At 52.8% G+C, this 26,527-nt stretch overlaps 1 protein-coding gene across 1 annotated transcript in view; it reads right to left on the reverse strand.

The window, feature by feature from the left end:
* Nucleotides 1–3,833: 3,833 nt before the first annotated feature.
* The window catches only part of SLC25A42 (solute carrier family 25 member 42), a 34,386-nt gene continuing 11,692 nt past the window's right edge, over nucleotides 3,834–26,527 (reverse strand). Inside the window, exons 2-8 of the mRNA XM_081092278.1 lie at nucleotides 13,039–13,150; nucleotides 10,051–10,156; nucleotides 8,956–8,981; nucleotides 8,195–8,361; nucleotides 7,784–7,900; nucleotides 7,294–7,445; nucleotides 3,834–5,935 (exon numbers count right to left, since the gene is read on the reverse strand). Coding sequence (XP_080948404.1) covers nucleotides 5,628–5,935; nucleotides 7,294–7,445; nucleotides 7,784–7,900; nucleotides 8,195–8,361; nucleotides 8,956–8,981; nucleotides 10,051–10,156; nucleotides 13,039–13,119 — 957 coding nt within the window. The 5' untranslated portion in view covers nucleotides 13,120–13,150 and the 3' untranslated portion in view covers nucleotides 3,834–5,627. The remainder of the gene's footprint in view (nucleotides 5,936–7,293; nucleotides 7,446–7,783; nucleotides 7,901–8,194; nucleotides 8,362–8,955; nucleotides 8,982–10,050; nucleotides 10,157–13,038; nucleotides 13,151–26,527) is intronic.

The raw sequence follows: 26,527 nt of genomic DNA on the forward strand, positions 1-26,527 counted from the left end.
TCTGCCCCAAAGTGACACTAGTCAAGGCAGGAGACATTTTTGAATATCACAGCTGGAGGGAGGGAAGAGGCTAATGGCGTCTGGTGGGTGGAGGCCTCAGCACCCCACAGTGCCCAGGATGGTCCCCAACAAAGAAAACCTGGCTGCAGACATCAGTAGCGCTGAGAAACCCTACGTCGCAAGAAATTGACTATATAATTTCCAAACCACCTGAAGAAAAAGAATTAAAAAGAAGCCCCCCCCCCCCCTCCCCAAGCAAACCAAGAGAATCAGCCAAGGAAAAAACTAGTGCAAAGACAAGATGCTGCGAACTGAAACGGGACCTGAGGAGCAGCACGGACTCTGAAACAGCCTCACTGTCAAGTCCTCCACCTTCGCCTGCCCTCGCTGTCCCCTCCCCTATGGCGCTCCTCACCCCTGCAGGCTCCTGTCTCCCCTCTCCCCTCCTCTCCATCCTGTGGGCTCTAGATGTTTGTCAGCAAGTCCCACTTTTATTCCTATGGTCCTCAGTGTCTTGGGCAGCTCAGCCAGCATGTCCAGTGCTCTTGACCTTCCCCTACTACCCCTCAGGCACATGAGCTCCATTTTTCTGTTACCGTTCTCTTTCTCATACCCAGCCTATTCAGAAACCTGTCTGCAACATCTTCAAAACCACCCTGACCCCAACACCCCACATCCCTGACACCACTTTGCTCAGCGACAGCTGCTTGTTCCCTTGCACACAGCTCTTCCCAGAAGCCAGAAAGGGGTTTTGTGGCAGACTCCATTCCCAAATGAGGGGCTGCCTCAATTAGGGAGCATGAGGGCTTTGAAGGGCACCTAGCTCCTGAGAGAAAAACCCAGACTTCCTACCAAGCAGACTGCTAGGACAGAGCTGGGAAAAGCGATATGGTCTATGACTTAGAGAAGGACCACTTTGCCAGTGGCTTTGTCCATTCTGGCTGTTATAGCAAAACTAGTGACCCGGTGCTTGAAATTCGTGCACATTAAAAGGGAATTAATTAGAGGAAATATTTTAATATTGCTATTTCCCCTTTCTCTATAATAGAAGTGTCAGAGATGAAAGAAAATTAGTAAAATGTATATGAATATCTTTCTCCTGTCAGAGTTTGGGGTGCACCACGGGAACCAGAGTAAAGGCCCTGCCCACCCATGTGTGCCTCAAAATCATGCAAGACCCAGACCCTGCTGGCCCCACCCCCATTGAGCTAGATCCAGACCTGGCCGGCCCCATCACCATCAAGCTCTGCCGGGTGGGGGTCACCTGGCCCGGCACCAGGGTGGGGGGTACGGCCTGAGGTTCCCTGTCAAGCCCCACCAGGTGGGGGGCACAGCCTCAGGTCCCCCAGCCTGGGTCAGGGCGGGGGGCACAGCCTGAGGTCCCTCGTCAAGCACTGTGGGCAGGGGGCGTGGCCTGAGTTCCCCCATCAAGCCCCACATGGCGGGGGGTGCAGCCTCAGGTCCCCTGGCCTGGTGCTGGGGTTGGGGGTGTGGCCTAAGGTCCCCCATCAAGCTCTACCGAGCAAGGGGACACAGCCTGAGGTCCCCCATCAAGCTCTGCCGGGTGGGGGACGCAGCCTGAGCTCCCCCAGCCTGGCACCGGGACGGGGGTGTGTGGCCTGAGGTCCCCTGTCAAGCCCCACCAGGCGGGGGGTGCAGCCATCTTGTGTTCTGGAATCCCTGCCTCTGCTGTGGGTGCAGCCATTGTGACCGTTATGGTGTGATGGTCAATTTACATATTCCCTCTTTATTAAGTAAGAAGATGCCATAGCTGGAGTGGCTGACGAACAAAGGAAATTGATTTCTCACTGTTCTGGAGGCTGGAAGTCCAAGATCAGGGCACTGGCATGGCCAGGAGAGGACCCACTTCTAGGTTGCAGATGCCACTTCTCATACAGTGGAGGATGGAGAGGAGAGCCAGCTCTTTGGTGACTCAGAAGGGCACCAATTCCATCATGGTGGCCCCACCTTCATGACTTCATCTGACCCTAAGCACCTCCCCAAGTCCTACCTCCTAACACCACTGTTTCAACATAGGGATTTAGGGAGCCATGGGAGACATCAGTCCATGACAGCCTTGAAGATAAAATAGCCAATATCTGGTCCCCCCACAAGGCCATTAAAACACACATAAACACACACACACACACACACACACACACACACACACACACCCCAAGCTGAGTAGGCAGAAGAATAACAACCAAGGCAAAGACAAGATCTTAAGGGAACACTAGGAATTATCAGAAGTTACCTGAATGTGACAATTATTAGGAAGATACGAATCAGGGACTTGAGTCTGGGTCTGGTCTCCCAGGTTGAAGGCAGGTGCCCGGGCTGGGCCCTGGGGTGCTCTTGGTTCCACCCCTCACCAGAGTTCTCTGGAACCTCAGCGTACAGGTCCTGCATCCATCCCCTTGCTCAGAGAGCCTGGCTCCCTGCCTGAGCTCCCCCGCATCTTCCCTCATCTGTTTGAACACCCTACATGGCTTCCCAGGGCCAGTCTTGGGGCTGCTGCCTGACACCCACCCTGCAGGGAATTCCCAGGCCTTGGGGGGGCTTTTCCCACTTCCTCAGGTGGGGTCCTTCCCTCCCTCAGCTGCCCAGGACTCCCACCTGACTCCTGGGTCCCACGGCATATTTTTTAGATGTATGTCACATCAACAGCCAGAACAGCATCACCCATCATGTGGCCACCCCAAGCAGAACGCACCAGCGTTCACCCAAGTCTGGGGACCTTGACTCACCCCCCACTAGAGGTGTTTGAGGCCCATTGCACACTGGGGCTTGAGGGAGCTGCGTGAAGAAGCTGCAGCCACTTCTCTCCATGTGTCTGTGTCACACCCACTGCTGCCTTGCTAGGGCATGAAAAACACACACGATTCCTGCTCAGATCACTTGAGAACATCTCACCTTTCTACCAGGCCGGTGTCTTGGTCTACAGTGTATAGAATGATTGAGTGGAGGGAAATAAATAACCAACAATCATGAAGAGATGCTTGGCCTTGCAAGGATCACAGGAAGATGTGACTAAAACACAAGTAGGTACCACATGGCACCCCCAAATGGGGAGTCAGAGGCCGCCAGCTGGGTTGTGGCTGAACCTTGCACAATGCCTGTGGGTACCGAAGTTCACACAACGGCAATGGAGAGCACTTTGTACCTGGAAGAGGTGACCCCACAGCTGGCTGGTCCCTCGGGGACACATCCTGAGATTCTCACCTGTAGGTGCAGAAGCCAAGGTTGGAGTCACAGCATTATTTCTCACCACAAAAAGCTGGCCCAGGAATGAATAAATAGGTGGGCTAAGTAGTAAATAAGTAAATACCATGTTGCTCACCACCTACACACAAGGCTCCCACTTCCTGCCCCCGATGGGTATGCCCTGAATGCCATGGCCACTGAGACAGACCTCTGGTGCCCTCATCTCCTGCAGTTGAAGATGGCAACATTGAACCCAAGGCTTCATCCAGCTGTGGCCGGGAGCCCCCAGCACACACGACAGACAGGGTGCAAGAGACAGAAACCTCAGGGTTTCTCTGGGGCCCACCTGCTGAGCAGGACACGGCCCATCCTGACTGATGTCTGGAAGGACACACCTATTACACAGACGGGAATGGGATGCCCCTGCAGAGGAGCTGGGAGACCCTACTTGGTAAACCCTTTCATGCAGTTTGCGTTTTCTAGAAAACCATAGTATGAATTGACAATAAAAAAATTACATTTTTAAAAAGTTTTATTCATGACTTTATTTAAAAATTTATCAAAATAGCCTCAACCCTATTTTTGGTTCACGGTGGGTGGGGGTCAGAGCCTAAGAAAAGAGACATGGGCAGGAGGAAAAGTCAATTTAATTTTTATTAAATATACTCTCTTGGCACAAATCTTTAAAATATATAAACATTATATATTAACAAAGTCTCTTCATGGCATCAAAATAACTCCAGACCAGGACAGGCAGCCAGTGGGGAGGGGTGTGACCGCGGAGGGTGCCAGCCCAGCTGTGAGTGGGGTTGGGGGAGTGGGTATGGGGCTGCCGAGGCCTCGGGGCTGGGAGCGACCTTGGGGGAGGCACATGGGCCAGTAGGACCCGGAGGACCCTCCTGCTCCTGCCCAGCCAGCAGCTCAAAGTAGGGTGCTGCCCAACCAGCCACCTGGTCTCACCCACCTGGGGTGGACCCCCAGTCCCTGATGCTCTCTCTGGCCTGGGGCCCTTGAGCCCCCGTCCTGTCCCTGTGAGGGATGCCCCTGCCTCTCCTGAGTGCTGGGCAAGGCCGGGAGAGGAGGTGAAACACCCAACAGGATGGCGATCACAGGCTGCTTGGGTCCCTGGGGACAAGAGTCTGGGAATGATACTGGGGCTGGCCAGTGGACACATGCAAGGAAGGGCACACCACGGTCCACGGCAAGAACAGACATAGGACAGAGTGAAGGTAAGAAATGGAAGGCATGACTGGAAATCAGATCATTTCACATGATGGGGCTGGAACCAGATCGGGCCGGTTAGGGTGTGACTAGTCGGTTAGGGTGTGACTAGACCCAAGGCCAAATTTTAAAACCAAAAAGTCCAAAACCTTCAAATGTCATTAGGAAATGGGTGTTTCTGAGTCCTTGTGATACCCAGAGGGCCGGGAGCTTCTCTCTTGAGACCGGCTCCCTGGGGTGCCCTGTGGCAACTAAACGCCTCTGAACTGCCCACCCCCAGCCACACGCCATCACCGGCTCCCATCTGGGGAAGATCGAGGCTACCACCCACCTCCACGCATCCGTTCATGGGAACCAGACAACCCCGTAGGCCTTGAATTGCCCCATGTCCAGGCCAAGCGCCCACTCAGGTGGGGAGTCAGGGACGTGCCAGATGCTATAGGTCCCCCCAAAAGCCTCTGCGCCTGTGGGTAGAAGGTCAGGGCCGGGGGCTCCACCTCCATGAGTGCAGCTGTGGGGTGGGCCAGAGGGTAAGACTGGCTCCAGGCCCCACCCTGGCGTGAAGTCAGGGTCAGGGTCACTTGGAGAAGGCTGTTCACCAGCAGAAGGCTCTGGGGACTGAGGAGTCATGCCACCTGGTAAGTAAAGGCAGGAGGGGGCGGGGCAGGGCGGTCAAGAGGCTGCCTTTGTGGCCGCAGCTGAGCAGGAGACTGGTCCCATGTGGAGAGGGAGGCCAGGCCGCTCCCACACTCCCGGCTGCTGCACCTGAGCTCTGAGCACAGCCGGGGCCAGCAAGGGGCAGGCGGAGTCTGGCTCTGAGCCCTGTAGGGCCAGAGTCACTAGAGCCAGGAGCGTGTCCAGGGGCAGAGCACCAGGAGGCGGCGCTGGTCACTCCTGTGTCAGGTGTTTGGGGGAGGGGCACGTCCGGGAGCGGGGCCAGCTCCAGGGAGGAGGGAAGAGGAGAGGCTGCGGGCTCGCGGCCCCAACACTGCACTCCAAGGGCCTCTGGCGTTCCTCGCGGACCCATGGGCGCTGGGCCCAGGCCCCTTGGCCTGCCGGCTCGTTCCACAAGGCATTCCCACGTGGCTCTGGGGCAGAGCCAAGCGCCCCCTCACTCCCCAGGCTCCAAAATATTAGGGGTCAGCGGTCCTCCACGTGCTGGGGCTCGGCTCCCTGTCCTGAGAGTGGCCAAGTGCGGGCCCCTAGCTCTGCAGGCGCCGCAGCAGAATCTGCATGAGGTCGAAGGTGGTGAAGCTGATGCCCACGGCGATGGGGCCCTTGAGCCAGTTCATGCTCAGGCCCTTGTAGAGGCCACGCACCACGCCCTCCTCCCGCACGATGGTGCTCAGTGTGACGGCGATGGAGGTGCGCGGGTGGCCTGTGATGCCAGCCGTCTGCATGCGCCTCCGCACCACGTCCAGCGGGTACGAGGCTGACTGCCCGATGAGGCCAGCGCAGGCCCCGAAGATCATGCGCTCGAAGGGGTGGGGCTGCCGATGGCCGCTGTACTCTGCGGGGAGGGCCGGGAGGGGCTGTGAGGGCGCCGGCAGCGGAGCGCACACTGCACCCACAGGGCCACCCAGCACCCACCAACACCCGCACAGTGTCGTCCCTGTGTTTCAGGACCTGACGGGGGTCCCCGGTGCCTTCCCACCCTCACCTCCTGGTCTGTCTTTTATTGAGAAATAAAAGTTTTTTGTGTTGTGTTTTTGTTTTTTTTTAAGACAGAAAAGCACATGATTCCAAAGACCCAGAATGAGCTCCTAGAAAATCACTCTTGCCTTCCCTCCAGTAAAGACATCAATGTTCCCTGACTCTCCCCCGCTCCAGCCCCTCCTTACCCCTCCCAGGCCTCCCCGGCCCCTCCCCAGCCCCTCCCCAGGCCCTCCTTAGCCCTCCCAGGCCTCCCCAGCCCCTCCCCAGCCCCTCCTTACCCCTCCCAGGCCTCCCCAGCCCCTCCTTACCCCTCCCAGCCCCTCCCCAGCCCCTCCCCAGCCCCTCCCCAGCCCCTCTGCGCAGGGGCCTGAGAGCAAGCAGAACTGTGAACACGCAGCACTGCCTTCTGGGCCCAAAGGGACCGAGGATGTGCAGCCCACCAACAGGGCTTCTCCGAGCACGCACTGTAGGTTTGTAACTAGGAATCAAAAATGGGAGACACCACTGTTCACTCACCACATTAGGAAACATTAAGTAAACTGACCCACCACTTGGGGTGAATGTGGGGCCAGGGCCCCAGGCAAGTGCTGCATAAAACTGAAAACGGGGTCTTGCACCCCCCGCCCCCCAAGGAGGCACTCCTGGATGCCCACTGATCACAGAAAATCTGCCAACAGCCTCAACGCCCCTCCCCTTACTTAGATGACTCAATACCGGCTGAGCAAGAGCTGCACCACCCAGAGGTGTGGAAAGTGACTCAACTCTTTACCCTTTATAACCAGGAAGCCAGATGAGGGATTGTTCCTGCCACATATTAAGTGCACAAGTATTCCCAGCCACGGAGAGAAAGCCGCTGGCACTTGTGGGGGGCAGGGGTTGTTGTTGTAATGTTCCCTATACTTTTCAAGTTTCTCAGAGTTAAACACAAGAAGGCGCTCCTCCATCGGGGCCACTCACAGGCTTTGTGCAGGTGCCTGTGTTGCACAGTGGCCACTGACACCCTGGACAACACACTGAACTTCCCAAGGTTGCTCTAAAGACTGGGCATTAAAGGTCGTCAGTCTGTGCTCCTCACACGGTTCCTGGGTTCCTGACATCATGTGTCTTCTCTTGATTCGGACCCTGAGCCCCCAGCCTGCCTCACCCTGGGGGTCCTAGTGCCTGGCCTCCAGGTCTATGTGACCCATGGATGCTGCCCCACCCCCTCCTCACCTCTGTGCAGGCTCTTGAGGGTCTCATATGTGAAGAAGCTCAGCCCAGCATAGGGGATGACCCCCAGCACGGTGGGCGTGAAGCCATGGTAGAGGGTCTTCAGCCCCTCCTCCCGGGAGATGCGGATGAAAACGTGAAAGATGTTGCTGTACCTGCCAGGACAGAGGACCGCAGGGTGGGCTGTGGCCTCAGCCCTTGCCTAGTGTTCCCGTGTTTTTAATGTGTCTGTGACCAATTAAAAATGAAGACTCAAGTTTCATGGAAGCAGAACTGACCCCCAGGCTTAGAGAACCTTCTGGAAGCTGCAGAATGGCCTGCCCTGTGGTACCAGGCGGGGTCCATGTGGTGGGTGTTGACACTATAGCTTCCTCTGTGGGCTGGACACAGAGGCCCGGACCCAAACCCAAGGATATGACGAACGGATTCAACTCGGGAGCCCCTTGGACACAGAGCTCCTGGTCCTGGAGAAGGTCCCCGTGGTAGGACTCACATTTCCTTTGGGGTCACGGCCATGCGGGCTCGGACCAGGTCCAGGGGGTAGGTAAGCGAAGCAGCTGTGGTTCCAGCGAGTGCCCCTGCGAGGAGGCGAGGCCAAGGGGGCAGGGCTCTGAAAGGGGGGAAGGGGGAGGAGAGATGGTGAGACCCCAAGGAGCAAGGAGGGGGGCCAAGCCCAAGGCCCACAGCTCTCAGTGAGGAGCAACCAAGGACGGGGGGGCGGGCGGGGGGGGGGGGCGTTAGCTGAGCTGGTGGAGTCTGCTGGTGGACGATTCAATCAGTGAATGGTAGGGCCCTTCCCTTGCGCCCTCCTGGGACCCGGGTTCTAACGCAGTGACCACGTGAAAGAGGACAGAAGAGCAGGCGACAGGAGGGTGGAGAGGGTTAGGAGGGGAGGGGGCCTCACTCTCCACGGAAGCCATAGTAGCGGCCCAAGACTCGCTTGTACTCCTCGTGCGCGCTGAACTGGATGGCAGCGTAGGGCACCACACGCACCATGGTGGCCGAGTTCCCGCGCCAAAGGCTGAAGAAGCCCTCGTTGAGGTAGGTGAAGTAGAGCAGCCGGAAGGCCTCCTGGGGGGGGGGGGTGGGGGGCAAGGTCAACACCTGCGCCTGTCCTTCCCTCTCCCTGCTCCGTGAGCACCTTGCTTTACTCTGTCCAGCCCTGTGCCTGGGGACCCCACCTTACCCACTCCACTCTCTGCCCACACAGCCCTCGGCCCTGGGAGCTGTAAATGAGAGGCGACACCAGGTGTGCAAAGCAGGCCCAGAGCCCACACAGGGTGTTTTGTTGATGTTTGTCTGGTAGTCTAGCTTTTAAAAATATTTTTTTCTTTATTAAGTAACACCTGCTCTGTGTTTAAAAATAAATGTGAAAACAGGGGTTTAAAACATCAAGTCGCCTCACCACCGGCCCTCGGATAGGCACTCTCCTGTCAGTTCCCAGTGGCTTCACCCAGGCAGCGCTCAGGGCGCCAGGATAAGGGGTCCCACCCCCGGCACGGGAGGCCTTGGTCACCCGGGCTCCCGGGAACCAGCCTTGGGGGGAACCAAAGGGGTAAAGCATCTCCCCACTTCCCCACCCCCAGGCCTCCATAGCCTCCTGCCAGCCCAGCAGGGCAGCTGGGGACAGTCCCAGAGCCTGGAGTTGGTGACCTAGTGGCTCACCTTTGCAGAAAATCTTTTTGAAGATACTGGGGGGGGAAGAACAACACAAAACAGACCGTTAGATGCGAAGGAGAGGACCCCCCCAAGTCTGCATGACGCCCTGCTGCAGGAAACTGGTCTAAGCTGGGAAATCACAGCAGCCCCTGAGAATGTGCCCTACCCCAAAAGGGCTGAGGGGGTAGAGTCCGGAGCAGGATCACTCTCCTCCCAGGAACCTCCTCATCCCCTGTACCCGGCCACTCTGCACGCCAACCTGTCCCCAGGAAGGGGAATGAACTGCCCAGGAGTCTGTGGGAGGACGTGCCTCTGGAGGGGTGACAGCCTCCCCACCCAAGGGGATGACAGCAGCTGACACAGAGGAAGGAACACAGGGGAGCTCAGCCTCATGCCTGGTCTTTCCACAACCTCTGGGGAGGGGGTTGATGTTATCATCCTTGTTGTCTAGATAAGGAAACTGAGGCACAGAGAGGCTAGGAATTGGGGAGGGCTTCTCTTTCAAAACAGCCGAAGGACGGGGTCTCAGGTTGTGACCGTGCTCCTGCCTGGTGCGGAGCGGGCACTGGCCACTGTACAGGATGGAAAGGCCTCATCTTCAGGGGAGAGAGATGGTTTCTTGAACTGTGTTCCCCAAAAAGACATGGCATGTCCTCACCCTCAGTACCTGTGACGGACCTTACGGAAATGGGGCCTCTGCAGATGTCATTAAATTAAACCGAGGTTGTACTGGAGTGGGGTCCGACCTAACCTAATGATGGGTGTCCTCATAAGAGGAGGACACAGGCAAGAAGGGAAGGCAGATATTGGAGTGATGCAGCCACAAGCCAAGGATGCTTGGAGCCCCCAGAGCTGGAAAAGGCAGGGAGGCTCCTCTCCCAGAGCCTCCAGAATGAACCAACCCTGCCAGCACCTTAGGTTCAGACTCCTGACCTTGGAAATGTGAGGGAATAAATTCCAGTTCTAAGCTGCCTGGTTTGTGATACTGTGTGTTGGCCGCCCCAGGACACCACCTCACAGTGCAGTTTGGGGGGCTGTGAAGAGGGTGCCTGCCTGGCAGCATCTCTATCACAGAGGGACAGACAGACAGACAGCTTTTACCTTGGAAAATGATTTTGGTTCGGTCCAAGGGAGCTACTGCCGTTTTGGCAAGAGCGCCAGCCAGGGCCCCAGAAAAGAGGGAGCTGAGAACTTGCCTGTGATCACTCTGCAAGAAACACATGAACACACGTCTGCTGTCAGCGAGGAAGGGAGGTCTGCTCCCCTGGGGGTGGCACCAAGATCACCTTTCCTCACCCTCCATCACTCCCCTGCCCTGGTTCAGGGCGGAGAGATGCACAGCAGCGTGTGTGTCCTGGCCCTCATGGGCCTGGACCAGCAGTGGTGGGCCCAGGGCCTCGGAGCCTTCACGGGATACGGTGACAAACCTCCCAGGTGCCGGGCACCATCCATGAGAGGCGATGCTCTGACCAGGCCACAATGGGACTGACTCCGAACATAAGTCACCCCTGACCCACCTTGCAAGCCTTGGTTCTGCCCACCCATGTGCGCTGGGCTCTTGCACTGCAGTGCTTCAGGGCAAAGTCATGAAGACCCTTGTGGTGGTGGGGGGACAGGCAGGAGGTGCTGGGCAAGAGGACCCTGCCTGTGTCAGTGTGTCCCCTTTCTACATCTTTCTGTCAGGACTTCAGGGACTGGTGTCTGTGGCCCTTCAGCCAAGGCAAGGGAGATGGGGATGGTGGCTGGCCTGCATTTCGAGCTCCCATGGCAGCCTCAGGGCCAGCACTTTGCCCATCTTCTGGAGGCTCTCCAAGTCCTCCTTGTACAGCCTCTCTACCCCCTTCCTTCCCTTCCATGTCCATCCGGGTCCTGAGCCTTCTCACTAGGTTGGAGTCTACATTCCTCCACCTGATTCTCACAAGCAACTGCGGTGAGCACTCTGCAATGTTCTGGACTGGAGGTGCCCTCATCTTTCCTTCATCAGCAGTGAGCAAGAATGGCAAGGATCAGGTCGTTCAATGACCCCAGGAACCCATGGAGTCCCACAAAGACAAGGTGCCCTGAGGGGTCTGGGGACATGCCGTGCAGAATGGGGGTATATATGAGCTCCACCAGCCCCCTCAGGGCCACCCCCCAAGGTCTACGGAGAGAGCAAGACATGAACTAAATCTTCAGACAATGGTGCACAGTCGCCAATCCAGGTGAGGGCCCACAAAGAGGCTGGCTTTTGCCCAAAGAGGCATGGAGCAGCACAGAGGTGGACAGGCCATTTTCACTATGACCAGAGAAGAGGTGGCTCCTGCAGTCATCACGATGGAGCGGCAGAGGCTGAGACCAGAGCGGGTGCAACAGGGGAGACTGTGAGGGCATTGGCGGGGGGGGCGGGGGGGCTGGCAGCCTAGGTCTGAGTGGATATGGTGGCGCTCAGGGCAACCCCTCACCAAGTCTGCTCAGCTCAGCGGTGGCCCAGGGGTGAAGGGCCTGGCCCTGGGTCTGTCCACACTTCTGGCCTGATCCTGGACTCTGTCCTGACTGTAGTGACCACAGGATGGCCTCTCTGGTCTCTCCTTCCTCATCTCTGACACGCTGAGTGCTGTCTCCTGGTCCAGGTCCCACTCCCAGATCCTCTTCTGTGGGTCCCAGGTGCTCCCAGGGGCTGTGTGCCCTGCAGCCTGGCCCCCAGCCCTGTATGGCCCCAGCTCCTTTCCCTTAACGCCCTGGCACCTCCTCCACCTGCCTAGAGAAGTGGTTTTCCTCCTGCGTTTCTGAGGCAGAACTTCACCAGAGGGTTCCATCTGCTCCTGATTCACACAGGCCTGTCACTGGGACCCCTGCCTTTTCTGGATCACAGCAAGGTTCTGGTTGTCTGGTCCTGCTGGCTTTGAGAGGTATGGATGTCAGATGCTAGAAGGTTCAATGGTACTCCTAGCAGCAGCTCCCTGCCTCAGTTTCCTCTCTGTGAACCAATGAGCAATTGCTCACCACGCTGTGAGCCAAGGGAACACCCCACAACAGCTTATGTGCCTGTCGGCACTGAAAGCGAAGCCGATGTGTCCTCTGTGCCTCCTTCTGCAGGTCACTTCCTGTGCAATCCGCGGTTCTTAGAATTCCAAGGCCAGTTCTGTGCGTCTGGAACACATGTCCTTAAGCCCTGCTCTCAAGGGGGCTCCTGATGCTCTGTAAGTCCACTTCCTGGCTCAGCAGATGCTGCCAGTGGCTCTTACTGACCGCAGCAGCTTATTTTTTGAAGAGCTCAGCACAGGCATCAAGTGGTCCATGTGTCCTTGTCCATTGTAGGGAGGGATCCTGCAGTCCGGCCGAGAACGTGGGTCATCACAGATCCAAACAGCCGTGAGCACTGCGACAAGACTCTGGGCTTCTTAACCACAGGGTGAGTTCCCACACCGGGCTGGCCAAGTGGACCAAGGCTGATGTCACATGTGTGGCCGGCACAGAAGAAGATGGGCACCGGGGACCCAGACATGTGATGGGAACAGACAGGCCTTTTGCTGGGATCCAACCAGCAAGTACAGGGGCTGAGTCTTCCTCGTGCTCTGCTGGGAAGTTCACTAAACTGGGAGGGACACGCATGCCTGCTGCAGGCGTACCCGCGATGCTCCACATGGTATGGTGATGGTGGCCCGACAATGGCCCACAAACCAGTCCTCCCACCTGCCTGGCGCTCCGCAGGGCCACCTGGAATTGGAAAGGTCTGGAGGGTTGGGAGGATGACCGCCTCAGCCTTTGAGACCTGCCCGAAGGCACCGGCGCCGTGCCCTGAGAGCTAGGAGAGGCCGTGAAGTCCTTCCTCACAAAAGAGCCCGAGTTTGCTGATTCTTTTGTGTTTGCAAATCTGAGAGAGAAAAGGGGCTCCAGGACTTCTGACATTCCAGCCAAAGGTTTGGGTAAGGTTTTGGCTCTTGCCAAGTGGTTGGGGGCTTGATTCACATCACAAATGGGGCAGCCAGCACCTCCCCCACCCACGGTCTCACACTGATGCAGCCCCACACCAGTGTGTGTAGGGGATGATCTGTGATGGGTGCACACCCACAGGAGAGGGACCCATGAGAACAGAGGCCAGGTACTTGCCTTTGAAGGGACGGATGAGGGCAGGACGGTGTCGGCATCCTCACGCAATCGCACCACGCCTTCCTTCACACCATTACCCATTCCAGGCTGCTGGGGACAGTGGAGACCGGTCCTGAGGAACAAGAGGGGGCATGAAACCCAATGAGAAAGGGCCTCCGCCACCTGCCTCGTGCCCCATTCACTTGAAGCAAGAACTGTCTGAGTGTGATGTCCTAACCTGGCGTCTGCCTCCCTGCAGGGAAAGAATGCCACATCCCCTCTGCTGACGGCTTGATCATTTACAAAAGTCTTTTATTTGATTGTCACAAACAGGCCTCTGAGTCATCTGCCTTTTTAGCCTGTACCAACTGGGCTCAGAAAAGGTAAGCCGCCCCACTGAGGTCACATAGCAGGGGGCAGGGGCATGGTAGGCTGTGAGGCAGAGAGGTGGGGGGGCCCTGTCTGCCCAGAGCCAAATGCCCACTGGGCTCAAGACAGCTTGGACCTGAGCCTCTGACCAAAGAAACAATTTTAGAAAATTAATCACCCTAGCCAGTTTGGCTCAGTGGATAGAGCGTCGGCCTGCAGACTGAACGGTCCCAGGTTCGATTCTGGTCAAGGGCACATGCCCGGGTTGCGGGCTTGATCCCCAGTGGGGGGCATGCAGGAGGCAGCCAATCAATGGTTCTCTGTCATCATTGATGTTTCTCTTTCTCCCTCTCCCTTTCTCTCTGAAATCAATAAAAATATTTTTAAAAAGAAAATTAATCTTTTAATTTGATTTAAAGATTGTGTGGCTGCATCCTCTTCTTGGCCGAGTTTATAGCAAAGGGCCCTAGTACTTGAGGATTTCTCACAGGAAACCCACATTTATACTCTGGGCGGAAGTGCACGCAAAGCTCAGTATACTGCATGAGGGGACCGCAAGGAAGAAAAGGAAAGACAGGTGTCACCGAGATGCCACTGTGCACCGGTGCCCTTTGAGGTCTTGGTTCCCATGCTTTAGAATTATCCAATAAAGAAGGAGCATTTGAGAGCTTGCTCTCCAGTATATGTCATCAGTTTGGCTCAAATAAACTCAAAAACATTCTCTGCAGGTTTGGATGTTATGTTGACACCTCTATGGGAGCAATGATGGAAAAACAATAAAAAATTATCTAATAAATCAATACACCTTCCTGTAACATGCTGCAAAGGGTGCAGATGTGCCCTGAGCAGGCCATGGATGCCACATCAGTGCCAGTGTGGAAGGTTCTAGAAAGCAAAGTGGGATTCCACTCCATTGGTCCTCTGCCGCTGTTTCCTACTCAAAACAGGCCTGGCTCTGGAAGAACGGCAGCTTCCAGGGCAGAGCAGGAAACAGGGATGAGACGAGAGTACCCCGAGGTGCCAAGGAGAAACCCAAACCGAGGGGGTGTGATTATACCAGTTCTCAAAACTGTCAAGGTCGTCAAACCCAGAAAGCCTGAGACACTGTCTCAGCCCAGAGGAGCCTACAACACACTAGTGATGACTAAATGCTATATGAGATCCTGGGACAGAAAAAGGACATTGGGGGAGGAGGGGGGAGGAAATCTGAATAAATTATGGACTTTAGTTAATAATACTGTATCAGTATTTTGGAACAACAACAAAAAACCACCCCCAAATAGAGCCATTTTAAATTGGAGCCAGAGTTGCCATCCCAGAGGAGTTGCCTTGTGTATCTTATCCCTCAAACCTTTAGAATGTAAAACAGCAAAATAACCCTTGGACTGGGCCTCAAGAACATTGTGTCCCAGGCAACTGTCTGCAAGGATAACAAGAAAGCCAAGGGGACTAAAAATTAAAAACATTGTTTAGGCCCTGGCCATCTTAGCTCAGTGGTTAGAGCACCAGCCTGCAGAATGAAGGGTTGCAGGTTTGATTCCCAGTCAAGGGCACATACCTCAGTTGCAGGTTTGGTCCCTAGACCCTGTCAGGGACACATGTGGGAGGCAACCAATTGATGTGTTGCTCTTGTGTTGATGTTTCTCTCTTTTTACTAGTAAGCCCCCCAACTCTTTTCTCCCTCTCACTCATTCTAAAATTCAATGGCAAAAAATATCCTCAGGTGAGGATTAAAAAAACATTGTTTAGAATGTGTCAGTCACTATGTTAGCTTATCTGCACCAATAGAAATGCCTTTTTTCTATTGATGTAATTGTTCCTCTTCCTTTTATCATAAACTAGAGGCCCTGTGCACAAAATTCGTGCACTGGCGGGGGGGGGGTGTCCCTCAGCCCAGCCTGCGCCCTCTCCCAGTCCAGGACCCCTCAGGGGATGTCCGACTCCCAGAGCGGGCCTAAGCCAGCAGTCGGACATCCCCCTCACAATCCGGGACCCCTCACTCCTTACTGCCCGCCTGCTTGCTGCTCTTGCTGGTTCTTAGTGCTGCCACAGAGGCAGGAGAGGCTCCCGCCACCACCGCTGCACTTGCCAGTCATGAGCCTGGCTGCTGGCTGAGCGGCACTCCCCCTGTGGGAGTGCACTGACCACCAGGGGGCAGCTCCTGCGTTGAGTGTCTGCCCCCTGGTGGTCAGTGCGTGCCATAGCGACCAGTTGTTCTGGTCGTTGCACTGTAACAGTCACTTAGGCTTTTATTATATAGACTAGGGACTCAGTGCACAAATTTGTGCACCTTGAAGGGAACTGTGGGCCGGGAGGCTGCAGTGGGCATAGGGGTGGGTCTCGGCCCATCCTCTCCACCTCCACCTGGACCCTCCTGCTGCAGGCCCCGTTCCCGTCTGCTGGCAGCCCTGCTCCCGCTGCCGCTCCCACGCACTGACAGTGCAGGCCCCACTCACACCCACTGATGGCACGGAGCAATTGGGGCTGGTGCCAGCAGCGTGTGCGAGAAGCAGCTGCCGCCCCAATTGCCCCTCAGGAGCAGGATAGGTGGAGAAGCCCTCAGGGGCGATTTGGGCCAGCAGCTGCTGCTCGCACCCGCTGACAGCACTGATCAATCAGGACTGGCGCCAGGCGCCAGCAGCACGTGAGCAGTGGCTCCAGCTGCGGGTGCAAGCAGGGCCGGCGATGGCAGTGGGCGCGAGAGGGGCTGTCGTCGGCAGCAGGTGTGAGAGGCAGCTGCTGGCCCCGATCGATCAATCGCCCCTCAGGAGTAGGGGGAGGTGGAGAAGCCCTCAGGGGTGATCGGGGCCAGCAGCCACCACTCACACCCGCTGATGGCACTGAGTGATTGGGGCTGGTGCTGGGCATCAGCAGCAGGTGCGAGCAGGGCCGGCGTCGGCAGCAGGTGCAAGTGCCAGGCAGGACCACAGCACGAGGGAGCAAAGAATTTTCAGTAACTACCAGAGGCTCGCCCTGATGACAGCGACCGGTTCCCCGCCTTGGTCTGGCACCCCCGCTCACCTGCTCCACCATCCCACCACAGCCGACGCCTGCCATGTTCCGTGTGCATGCCCTGGTGGTCAGCGCACATCATAGTGACCGGTTGTTCAGTTGTTCCGCTGTTCAGTCTATTTGCATGTTAAGATTTTATATATAGAGATACCCATTGCCTTGTCTTCTAATTGGAACACTTTGGATTTCTGCCTGAATCAGTGCTTCCCCAATAGTTGCTTCTTTTGGTCTCAAATAAATGCTTGTTGCCTCTCACTTTGGCCTTTATTTTTAGGTTAACAATTTGTTCATTAGTTGTGACAAATATACCATACTAATACCAGATGTTAAAATTGAAAAAACTGGGTGTGTGGAGTTTAGGGGCTGTGTTACCTTTGCAACTTTTCTGTAAGTCTGAAACTGTTCACAAACATAAACCAGGCCTTAGCAGTATTCCCAAGCCCATTGATGGGGTGTCAGCCTGTGGGATGCACTGAGACTGTGTTACCATCTCTAGAACCTGCAGCTGTGGCTCACACCTCCCAACACTCTGGAGCCTGGGGATCACCCTTGTATCTGGCATGGACGGTGCTGCATCCTGTGAGCATGCTGAATGTGAACGCATTCTGTAGAACCTTCTTGAGAAAAGATCCAGCCCTTTGTACACCTGCAGTGGATGAGGTGCCCTCGCCCAGGTCCTGCTCAATGTTCCCCAGGAGATCTCAGTTGTTTTTTGTGTTTTTTAAAAAATATATTTTATTGATTTTTTTACAGAGAGGAAGGGAGAGGGATAGAGAGTTAGAAACATCGATGAGAGAGAAACATCGATCAGCTGACTCCTGCACACTCCCTACTGGGGATGTGCCCGCAACCAAGGTACATGCCCTTGACCGGAATCGAACCTGGGACCCTTCAGTCCGCAGGCCGACGCTCTATCCACTGAGCCAAACCAGTCAGGGCAGATCTCAGTTTTGTAATAAATAGTTCCCTCAGGCAGGCAGGTGCTCACAGGCTCAAACCCGGGGCTGCTCAAGGAGCCCACTGGACCTTATGAGGGCCTGCCTAGGGTATCTCAATATAGATGTCTCAGACAGGGGCCTCAGTGTGGTAGAAACGATCAGAAACAAAATCACCACACAAACTGGTGTAGACCCATAAGAGCATGTCACTGCAGGTGACAGAGCATTGAGGCAGGTCACTGGGAAGGTACCTGCAAGGAGCTGACCCTAAAAGACATGTCTACTTAGAACCTGTGAATGTGATTTTATTTGGAAAAGGATCTTTTCAGATGTAATTTTATTTATTTAAAAAAAGTTTTATTGCCCTAACCAGTTTGGCTCAATGGATAGAGTGTCGGCCTGCGGACTGAAGGGTCTCAGGTTCGATTCCGGTCAAGGGCATGTACCTTGGTTGTGGGCACATCCCCAGTGGGGAGTGTGCAGGAGGCAGATGAATTGATGTTTCTCTCTCATCGATGCTTCTAACTCTCTATCCCTCTCCCTCCTCTTTGTAAAAAAATCAATAAAATATATTTTTAAAAAGTTTTGATTTCAGAGATGGTTTTAGAAACTATCAATGATGAGAGAGAATCATTGATCATCCTGGATTTAGAGTGGGCCCTAAATTCAAGGACAAGTGATCTGTTAAGAGACAGAGGGGAAAGGAGACACAGACAGGGAGAAGGCCCTGTGAAGACAGGCAGAGATTGGAGTGGTGCTCTCCTTAGCTGGGGCCACCAGAACTCCTAGAAGAGACAACATTACAATTTTATTGTCTATAGTCTCTCCCTCCTCTAGAGCAGGCCTTTTTTTTCTGCCAAGGGCCATTTAGGTATTCATAACATCATTTGTGGGCCATATAGAATTATCAACTTAAAAATTAGCCTGCTATGTTTGGCCAAACATTTAATTCACTCACCTCTAATGCCTCGGCATGGCCAGACTAAAGGATTTCATGGGCCTTATAAGGCCCCAGGGCCAGATGTTCCCTACCTTAATTTCAAACTTCTGACTTCCCAAACTATGAGGATGTTTCTGAACCTTGTCTTAAGACATACAGTTTTGTGATTTGTTATGGCAGTCACTGGAAACTAAGCTAGGGCCCTTTTTAGGGAAGAACCTGGGGGCGGGGGGGGAAGGGGTGTGTGCCAGGGCCCCGCCACCCCAGCAGAACAGGTAGTCTCAGCCTGATAGCTACTTCCATCAGGGCTCCTACCTTCCTTGCAGGGTGAAGAGAACATTCTTGCCCTGGGGGATTGTGGAAGTGGGTGGGGGTTGTCTCAAGATTTTGTCCCTCAGGCCAAAGGCTAATTTCTCTAAGAAATAAAGACCTCTTTGCTCTTTCAAATCAGTTAAACAAACAAACACACAAACAAATAAATCCAAGACAAAATAAGGTCAAGAAACAGCCAGGTCACCAGAATGAAACAACTTAAAAATATGACAGGTGCCTGCCTGTGCTCATGATGGAGAGGCAGGTGTCACCCTCAGTGAGGGGCTCTTTGCATGCATGGGGCAATAATGCAACTGTGCAACAAGGTGGGGGGGTGTAAGGAGAGGGGCTGAGGGTGGCACCTCTGCCTTGGAATGTGTGCTGTGCCCCCAATATGTGAGCATGAAGACTTGTGGGCCAGTAAGGCCACTGCCAGCTGCTGGTCCCAGTGAAGGGGAAGCAGGGGGCAGAGGGAATATGTGCCCTGTGTCCCCATGGGAGAGTGCCACCTAGCTTTTTACTGATGGGTGAGCCAACCTGGATCCAGGTGGGGCACTGCCCAGATGTGAAGACCAGAAGCAGACCAGTTGTTCATAGTGTGTTGTCAACAGTTATGGAGACTTTTGAACGCAGCAGGGGCCGAGGTAGGAGGAGATCAGACTTTTCCCCCCCAATTTCAGTTGACATTACCATATTATATTAGTTTCACATATACACATAGTGATTAGACATTTATATAACTTACGCAGTGATCCCCCTGAGAAGTCTAGTATCCATCTGACACCATACATGATTACAATAGTATTGTCTATAGCAGTGATGACGAACCTCTGACACGTGTGTCAGAGGTGACACACGAACTCATTTTTTTGGTTGATTTTTCTTTGTTAAATGGCATTTAAATATATAAAATAAATATCAAAAATATAAATCCTCGTTTTACTATGGTTGCAAATATCAAGAAATTTCTATATGTGACACGGCACCAGAGTTAAGTTAGGGTTTTTCAAAATGCTGACAAGCCGAGATCAAAAGGTTCGCCATGACTGGTCTATAGTCCCTATACTGTAGTTGTCATTCCCATGACTTTTTATTTATTTTTAGAGTGTAAAGTCTTTATATTTAGAATTAGACAGCTGGACTCAGTGTAGATGATCCTAATTTTGTTGGCAACACCCATAGCATCATCATAGTCAGGAGCCTTTTCTCTCCATCAGGCCTGATCAGGGTGTTGACCTTCACACGTCAGTATCAGAGCGTCGCAGAATGAACACAAGTTCATTGCTGTTTTCTGTCTTCGCCGTGGCTGACTCAGCCGTCGGGGGGAAATGCTGATGGCACAGGGTCGAGCTTGTTTCTCCCGGGTGCGCTCTGCTGAGGATGTTTGGGCTGCCTTCGGAGCCGCAGTGTCCTCAGCTGTCAGAAGGTGGGTGACGTGCTGATCATTTGTGTGGCTGTGGACACCTTTCCGCACTGCTTTCTTTGCTTCAAAGCCTTGGCTTTGGCTTTGGCTTTGGGAGGGGCAGGGGCTTCCTTTTTCACTTTCGGCGCCATCTTTGTAAAAAGGTTCCCCATGACTTTTTATTTTTATTAATTAATTAATTTATTTATTTATTATTTTTTAAAATATATTTTTATTGGTTTCAGAGAGCAAGGGAGAGGGAGAGAGATAGAAGCATCAGTGATGACAGAGAATCACTGATTGGCTGCCTCCTGCACGCCCCATACCGGGGATCAAGCCTACAACCTGGGCATGTGCCCTGACTGGGAATCAAACCATGAGCTCCTGGTTCATAGGCTGACGCTCAATCACTGAGCCCCACCTGGCATGGGTGCCCCGTGACTTTTTATAATTGTTAACTTGTACGCCTACTCACTCAGTAACAGAGGGAGGACACCAGCCATGTGTGGATACCCCCCCCCACCCCCCATACACAGCTCTCTTCTGTGGTCAAAGCCCCTCCTACTGCATTCAGGGACCACCCCCTCCATGCTCTCCACTGGCCCCCTCCCCCTAAGATGCCACATAATTCTGAATTCATGCGCACCTACCCCAGGGAGGCCCTATCTCCTACTGCCCCGCACAGGATCCATGTTCAGAATAGTTACCAGGTCGCTTTTACTGCTGGTATGGGGATACCCTGGCCGGTCTTCTCTGTATGTGCCCAGCCCCCAGGTCAGGCCTCTACATCTATGCTCAAGAACATGGGCTCCTTGAGCATCGTCCGGAGCTCATCATCAGTTAAACAGTGACCAACAGCCGACGTGGCCCAGGATGAGGCCTGGAGCATGGTGAGTGTCCTCAGTTGGCACAAGCAATCCACATGCCAGAGCCACCTGCGCCCATGCCGACTTCCTTCAGTCCCTACAGGACCTGCTACCCTCCCCCTCTCCAGGGCAAGAGCCCAGGGTTCTGCACCAAGGTAGGCAACTGGGAGAGGAAGTTTCTTAATGTTCTTTTGTTTCTTCCCTTGTCTCTAGTAATACTGAATTTCTTTCTTTCTAGAAATATTTTTTCATATGTTTACTAGCTGAACAGCTATTTCTTTTAAAAATATTTTCTTCTTTTATTGATTTCAGAGAGAGGAAAGGAGAAGAAGAGAGAGAGAAACATCAATGATGAGAGAATCATTGATCGGCTGTCTCCTGCACACCCCCTACTGGAGATAGAGCATATAACCCGGGCACACGCCCTGACTGGGAATCGAACTGTGACCTCCTGGCTCATATGTCGACATTCAACCACTGAGCACCACTGGTTGGGCAACTGTTATTTCTTTTAAGAAATGTTTTAAACTAGGAAATACATTTTACATCATACATTCACTTATACTCACATACACTCATGCATGCATGCCCTAAAGAAAACAAAGTTTCAGAAAGTAAAAGATATGTTTTTAAAAGTACTATTTGCTCTGCCATTTCCCTTCTCTCTTCTATTTAATTTCAATAAAGCTGATCACAACCAACCAAATTTATGTCGCAATAATAGGACTCAACCAGTAAACTCAAACTACTGTGTATAGGCTGTGATTAAAAAGGCAACCTTTACCACTTTATTGTTTAAAAAAAGAGAGACGACAACAGGCCCAAAATGTAGTCACCTGTGCTAAGCCCCAAATCACCAAACTAAGACTTAATATCTAACTTACAGTTTCAACCTCTCCCAGGAGTGGGCTATTAAACCAGTCAATCTGGAATCACCTGGTCAGCGCTAGTGAGGTTATCTGCTTGATACACACTTGCTAGCCCCTTAGGGAAGGTGATCGTTCCACAATCTGCTCTTTGCTATTAACCTTCTTGTCCCACTCCTTCTGCCTATAAAATTGTACAGCTCCTCAGGGCTTCTTTAGATGGGATGCTGCTTGATTCATGAATGTGAATAAAGTCAATAAGATCTTCAAAATTTGAAGTTGAATTTTGTTTTTTAACATTATGTATTTTGTATGCACACAAATACACACATTTTAAGCTCTAAGGTCAGAGTTAAATCCAAACTTTTTAAAAAGTTTTTTAAAAAATTGATTTTTGAGAGAGAGAAAGAGGGAGGGGAAAAGAGAGAAACGTCCATGTGAGAATACAACTTGGATCGATCGGCTGCCTCCTGCACACCCCCTTCCGGGATGGAGTGGGCAATCCTGGCATATGCCCTGACCAGGAATCGAACTGGCAACCCCCAGATGTACAGGAAGACTCCCAACCAACTTAGCCACATCGAATTTCAGGGCCAAACTTCTTTTTAAGGTAGTAATACAAAATGTCCTTTAGATAAATTTATGTTTTTAAAAAAACACCATAAAATAACTCCTAGAATGAGGGTGCAGCTTTCAGAACTGGGAGAGGTCCCGGGGATCTCGGAGGTACTAGGCCCAGAAGCTGCCCTCTTGCGTCACTTGTCGCAGCAGAAAGATGCTCTCTGGGGTCACGAGTGCCCTATGTTCTCTGAGGCTGAAGAGCATGAGGGAAAGGAACAAGTCATGGCCGGACCCTGGGGACAAGGGTTAGATGCTCCATGACAAGAAATTGCACACCTGCCCAGGACTTTTGGGAAGAGGCGAAACCCAGATGGTACCTTGTAGGCATCATTTTGAAGGGAACACAAGACCTTTAGTTTTGCTTCAAAACCCACAGTTGGCTTTTTCAAAACAAGTCATCCACAAGCTCAAAGATGTATTTTTATAAAGAGTATCTGGGCAGGGGGAAATGGAACATTACATTAAGCCAGTTGTAAATGTCTGCTCCTAAAAAACAACTTTAACTCATACAACTCAATACCAAAAACACGATCTGATTTTAAAATGGGCGGAGGATCTGAATACACGTTCCTCAAAGAAGACATACAAATGGCCAGTAGATAATGAGAAAGTGCTCAACATCATTAATTATTAGGCAAATCAATAGAAAAAAAATCAGCCCTGGCCAGGTGGCTCAATTAGTTGGATCATCGTCCCATACACCAAAAGGTTGCAGGTTCCATTCCTGGTCAGGGCACATACCTAGGTTGTGGGTTCGATCCCAGTCGGGGCTCATATGGGAGGCAAATGATTGATGTTTCTCTCTCTCTCCCTCCCTGTCTCTCTAAAATCAATAAAAACATATCCTCAGGTGAGGATATATCAATACTACAGTGAGGTATCACTTCACACTTGTTACATGGTATTATAAAAAAGACAAGAAATAAGCGTTGATGAGGATGTGGAGAAAAGGAAACCCTTGTGCAGTGTTGGGTGGGATTGTAAATTGATGTAGCCACTATGGAGAAAACAGTATGGAGGCTCCTCAAAAACTTGAGAATAAAAATACCACATGATCCAGCAATTCCATTTCTGGGTATTTATCTGAAGGAAACAAAAACACTAACAAAAAGATATCTGTACCTCCATGTTCATTGCAGTGCAACAGTCAAGACATGGAAGCAACTTAGGTGTCCATGGACAGATAAATGAACTTTTTAAAATGTGGTACATATATACAAGGGAATATTATCTATAATAATAAAAGCATAATATGCTAATTAGACCAGATAGTCAAAAGACCTTCCAGATATCATTCTGGACGAAGCTGCAGCGGCGGGGGCCGAGGCAGAGGTGGTTAGGGGTGATCAGGCGGGCAGGCAGAGTGATTAGGGGTGATCAGGCAGGCAGGCGAGCAGTTAGGGGCAATCAGGCAGGCAGGCAGAGTGATTAGGGGTGATCAGGCAGGCAAGTGGTTAGAGGTGATTAGGCAGGCAGGCGAGCAGTGGTTCTCAACCTTCTGGCCCTTTAAATACAGTTCCTCATGTAGTGACCCAACCATAAAATTATTTTCGTTGCTACTTCATAACTGTAATGTTGCTACTGCTATGAATCGTAATGTAAATATCTAATATGCAGGATGGTCTTAGGCGACCCCTGTGAAAGGGTGGTTCGACCGCCAAAGGGGTCGTGACCCACAGGTTGAGAACCACTGAGTTAGGGGTTATCAGGCAGGCAGGCGAGCTGTTAGGGAGGATCAGGCAGGCAGGCGAGCAGTTAGGGGCAATCAGGCAGGCAGGCGAGTGGTTAGGGGCGATCAGGCAGGCAGGTGAGTGGTTAGGGTCGATCAGATCAGGCAGGCAGAGTTGTTAGGGGCAATCAGGCAGGCAGGCAGAGGTGGTTAGGGGTGATCAGGCAGGCAGGTGAGTGGTTAGGAGCCAGTGGTCCCAGATTGTGAGAGGGTGCAGGCCAGGCTGAGGGACCACCCCCCCTCCCTGCATAAATTTCGTGCACCAGGCCTCTAGTATCTCAGTCTCTGCATGTGTGGCAGTCTGTTTTACAGTAGCCACAGGACACTGACACAGGCTGTCACAAGGAAGAGGTGCAGCTTTGGGGGGTGAGGGCCCTGTGGACAGCTCAAGGGAGTCACAGGGAGGCCAATTCCAGGTCAATGTAAGACAATGAAATGCCAGAGCAGCCAGTACTGCCTGAAGCCCAACAGCTGCCTAGGGAGGATGGTCATTCACAATCTCCATGCCAGGCACTGATGGCCCTAGGAGCACAGAGGTGACTAGTACCTTGCCTGTCTTCATACAGCAAGCAAGACAATCCAGGGAGTGAACAAAAAGACTGGGTGGCTGGGACAGCCTCCCTGAGGTGGGGTGTTGGAGCTAAGGCCCCAATAAACAGGGAGTGGGCAGGGAGTTTGGCAGTGAGACAACAAGTGTAAAGGCCCGGGGCTGGAGCTAGCTGACCAGTGAGAGGGGGAGAGACTGTGGGTTGAGGAAGGCAAGGGTCAGTCTTTTGGGGCTGTGGGAGGGGAGGGGTGCAGCAAGGCAGGGAGGGCCAGAGAGTGAGGTCTCATGGAGGGGCTCCGGAGTCCACCCAAGCTCGGCCTGAGACCTGCGGCTGGTGGGCTGTTTTCCAGGAGGGCAGGCTCGGATGGCACCAATGTGGGAGCAGTAGGCCCCTGTGTGAGGGCCTCACCCTCAACAGGATTCTAACTCATGACCCTGTAAGCGATGAGTGGCCTTTGCTCCCCGTCTCCTCCGAACTTCCCAAATGAGAAGAGGTTGTCAGCACTTCTAGAACCACCTGGTCCCACTGCACCACCAGGGAGGTTATGAGAGCAAAACATACAAAGCACCTAAGTTTACTTAAAAATACTCTAAAAACCACCTATGTGGGTCCTGTCCAGGGGTCGCTACCCTCACCCACTCACCCCTGCTTCATCATCCCCTGATAAGAAGGTCACAATGATCATCCCAATGGTTCCTCATGGCTCTAGAGGTGGAAGCCACACCCTGCCCTCCTCGTATTCACTGGTCAAAGAAATGTCTCCTTGTACAACTGGGGAGGCAGTCAAGGGTCAAGGCTGGCTCTGCCCCTCACCAGCTCCTGTGGACCTTGTGGCACCATCTGAAGTGAGGGAGCCAAACACAGGACCACGTTCTCTTGACTCATCCTGCCAAGGTCTGCCTATACCTGCCCAGAGAACCCAGAGTCCTCACACACAGGGAATGTAGAGAGGGTGGCCACTGTGCAAATCAGCCTGCAGGCTCCTAGTTGAATGTGGAGTTGTCATATGACCCAGCAATTCTGCTCCCGGGCACATGCCGAAATTGAAGACAAGTCTTCTAACAAATCTCTGTACACCAGGTTCACAGCAGCCAGTCACAATCACAAAAGGTGGAAACAGCCTAAATGCCCATCAATGGATAAACAGATAAACAAAATGTGGTCCATCCATACAGTGGAATATTACCCAGCCATAATATAAGGAATGAAGCACTGATTCATGCTGCAATGCAGATGAATCTTGGAAACATCACCCTGAGTGCAAGAAGCAAGACACAAAAGACTACTGACCCCATCTAAGTGACCACATCTAAGGGACCCCATCTACTAGTAAGTGAAATACACAGGCACTAACACAAGGAATAAAGCTCTGACCCATTTTACAACACAGATGAACCTTGAGGATGTTATGCTGAGTGAAATAAGTCAGTCATAAAAGGACAAATATGGTATGATTCCTACAGTAGTCATCAGATTCGTAGAAAGTTGAAGCTCTAAGGCAGGGGTGGGCAAACTTTTTGACTCGAGGGCCACAATGGGTTCTTAAACTGGACTCAGAAGAAGGAGCTGCAGCCGTGTTTCCCGACGTTGCCATGTTAACACTGCTGCTGGTGAAGGAGTGGAGGGGAGAGCAAGAGAACCCTCCGCTCTTTCGGCTCCGCGGGCCGGATAGAACAGCCTAATGGGCCGGATCCGGCCCGAAGGGCACTTCTTTTGCCTCTGTAACTTGTTTCCTGAGCCCATTTCTTCTACCTCTGTCACTTTCTATTTTTTTTTTCATTTTTAAAGTTTATTCTTAAAGATGTTACTGATTGAGAAATGCTGAATATTTGACTTGCCAGCTAAAAGTTTAAGATTCGGATTAAATTGGGAAAGATTATGTAATTGTGGTAACTAAATGCCTTTGC

The sequence above is a fragment of the Myotis nattereri genome (genome assembly GCF_964212035.1).
Source record: "Myotis nattereri genome assembly, chromosome: 5".
In the NCBI taxonomy this organism is placed as follows: Eukaryota; Metazoa; Chordata; class Mammalia; order Chiroptera; family Vespertilionidae; genus Myotis; species Myotis nattereri.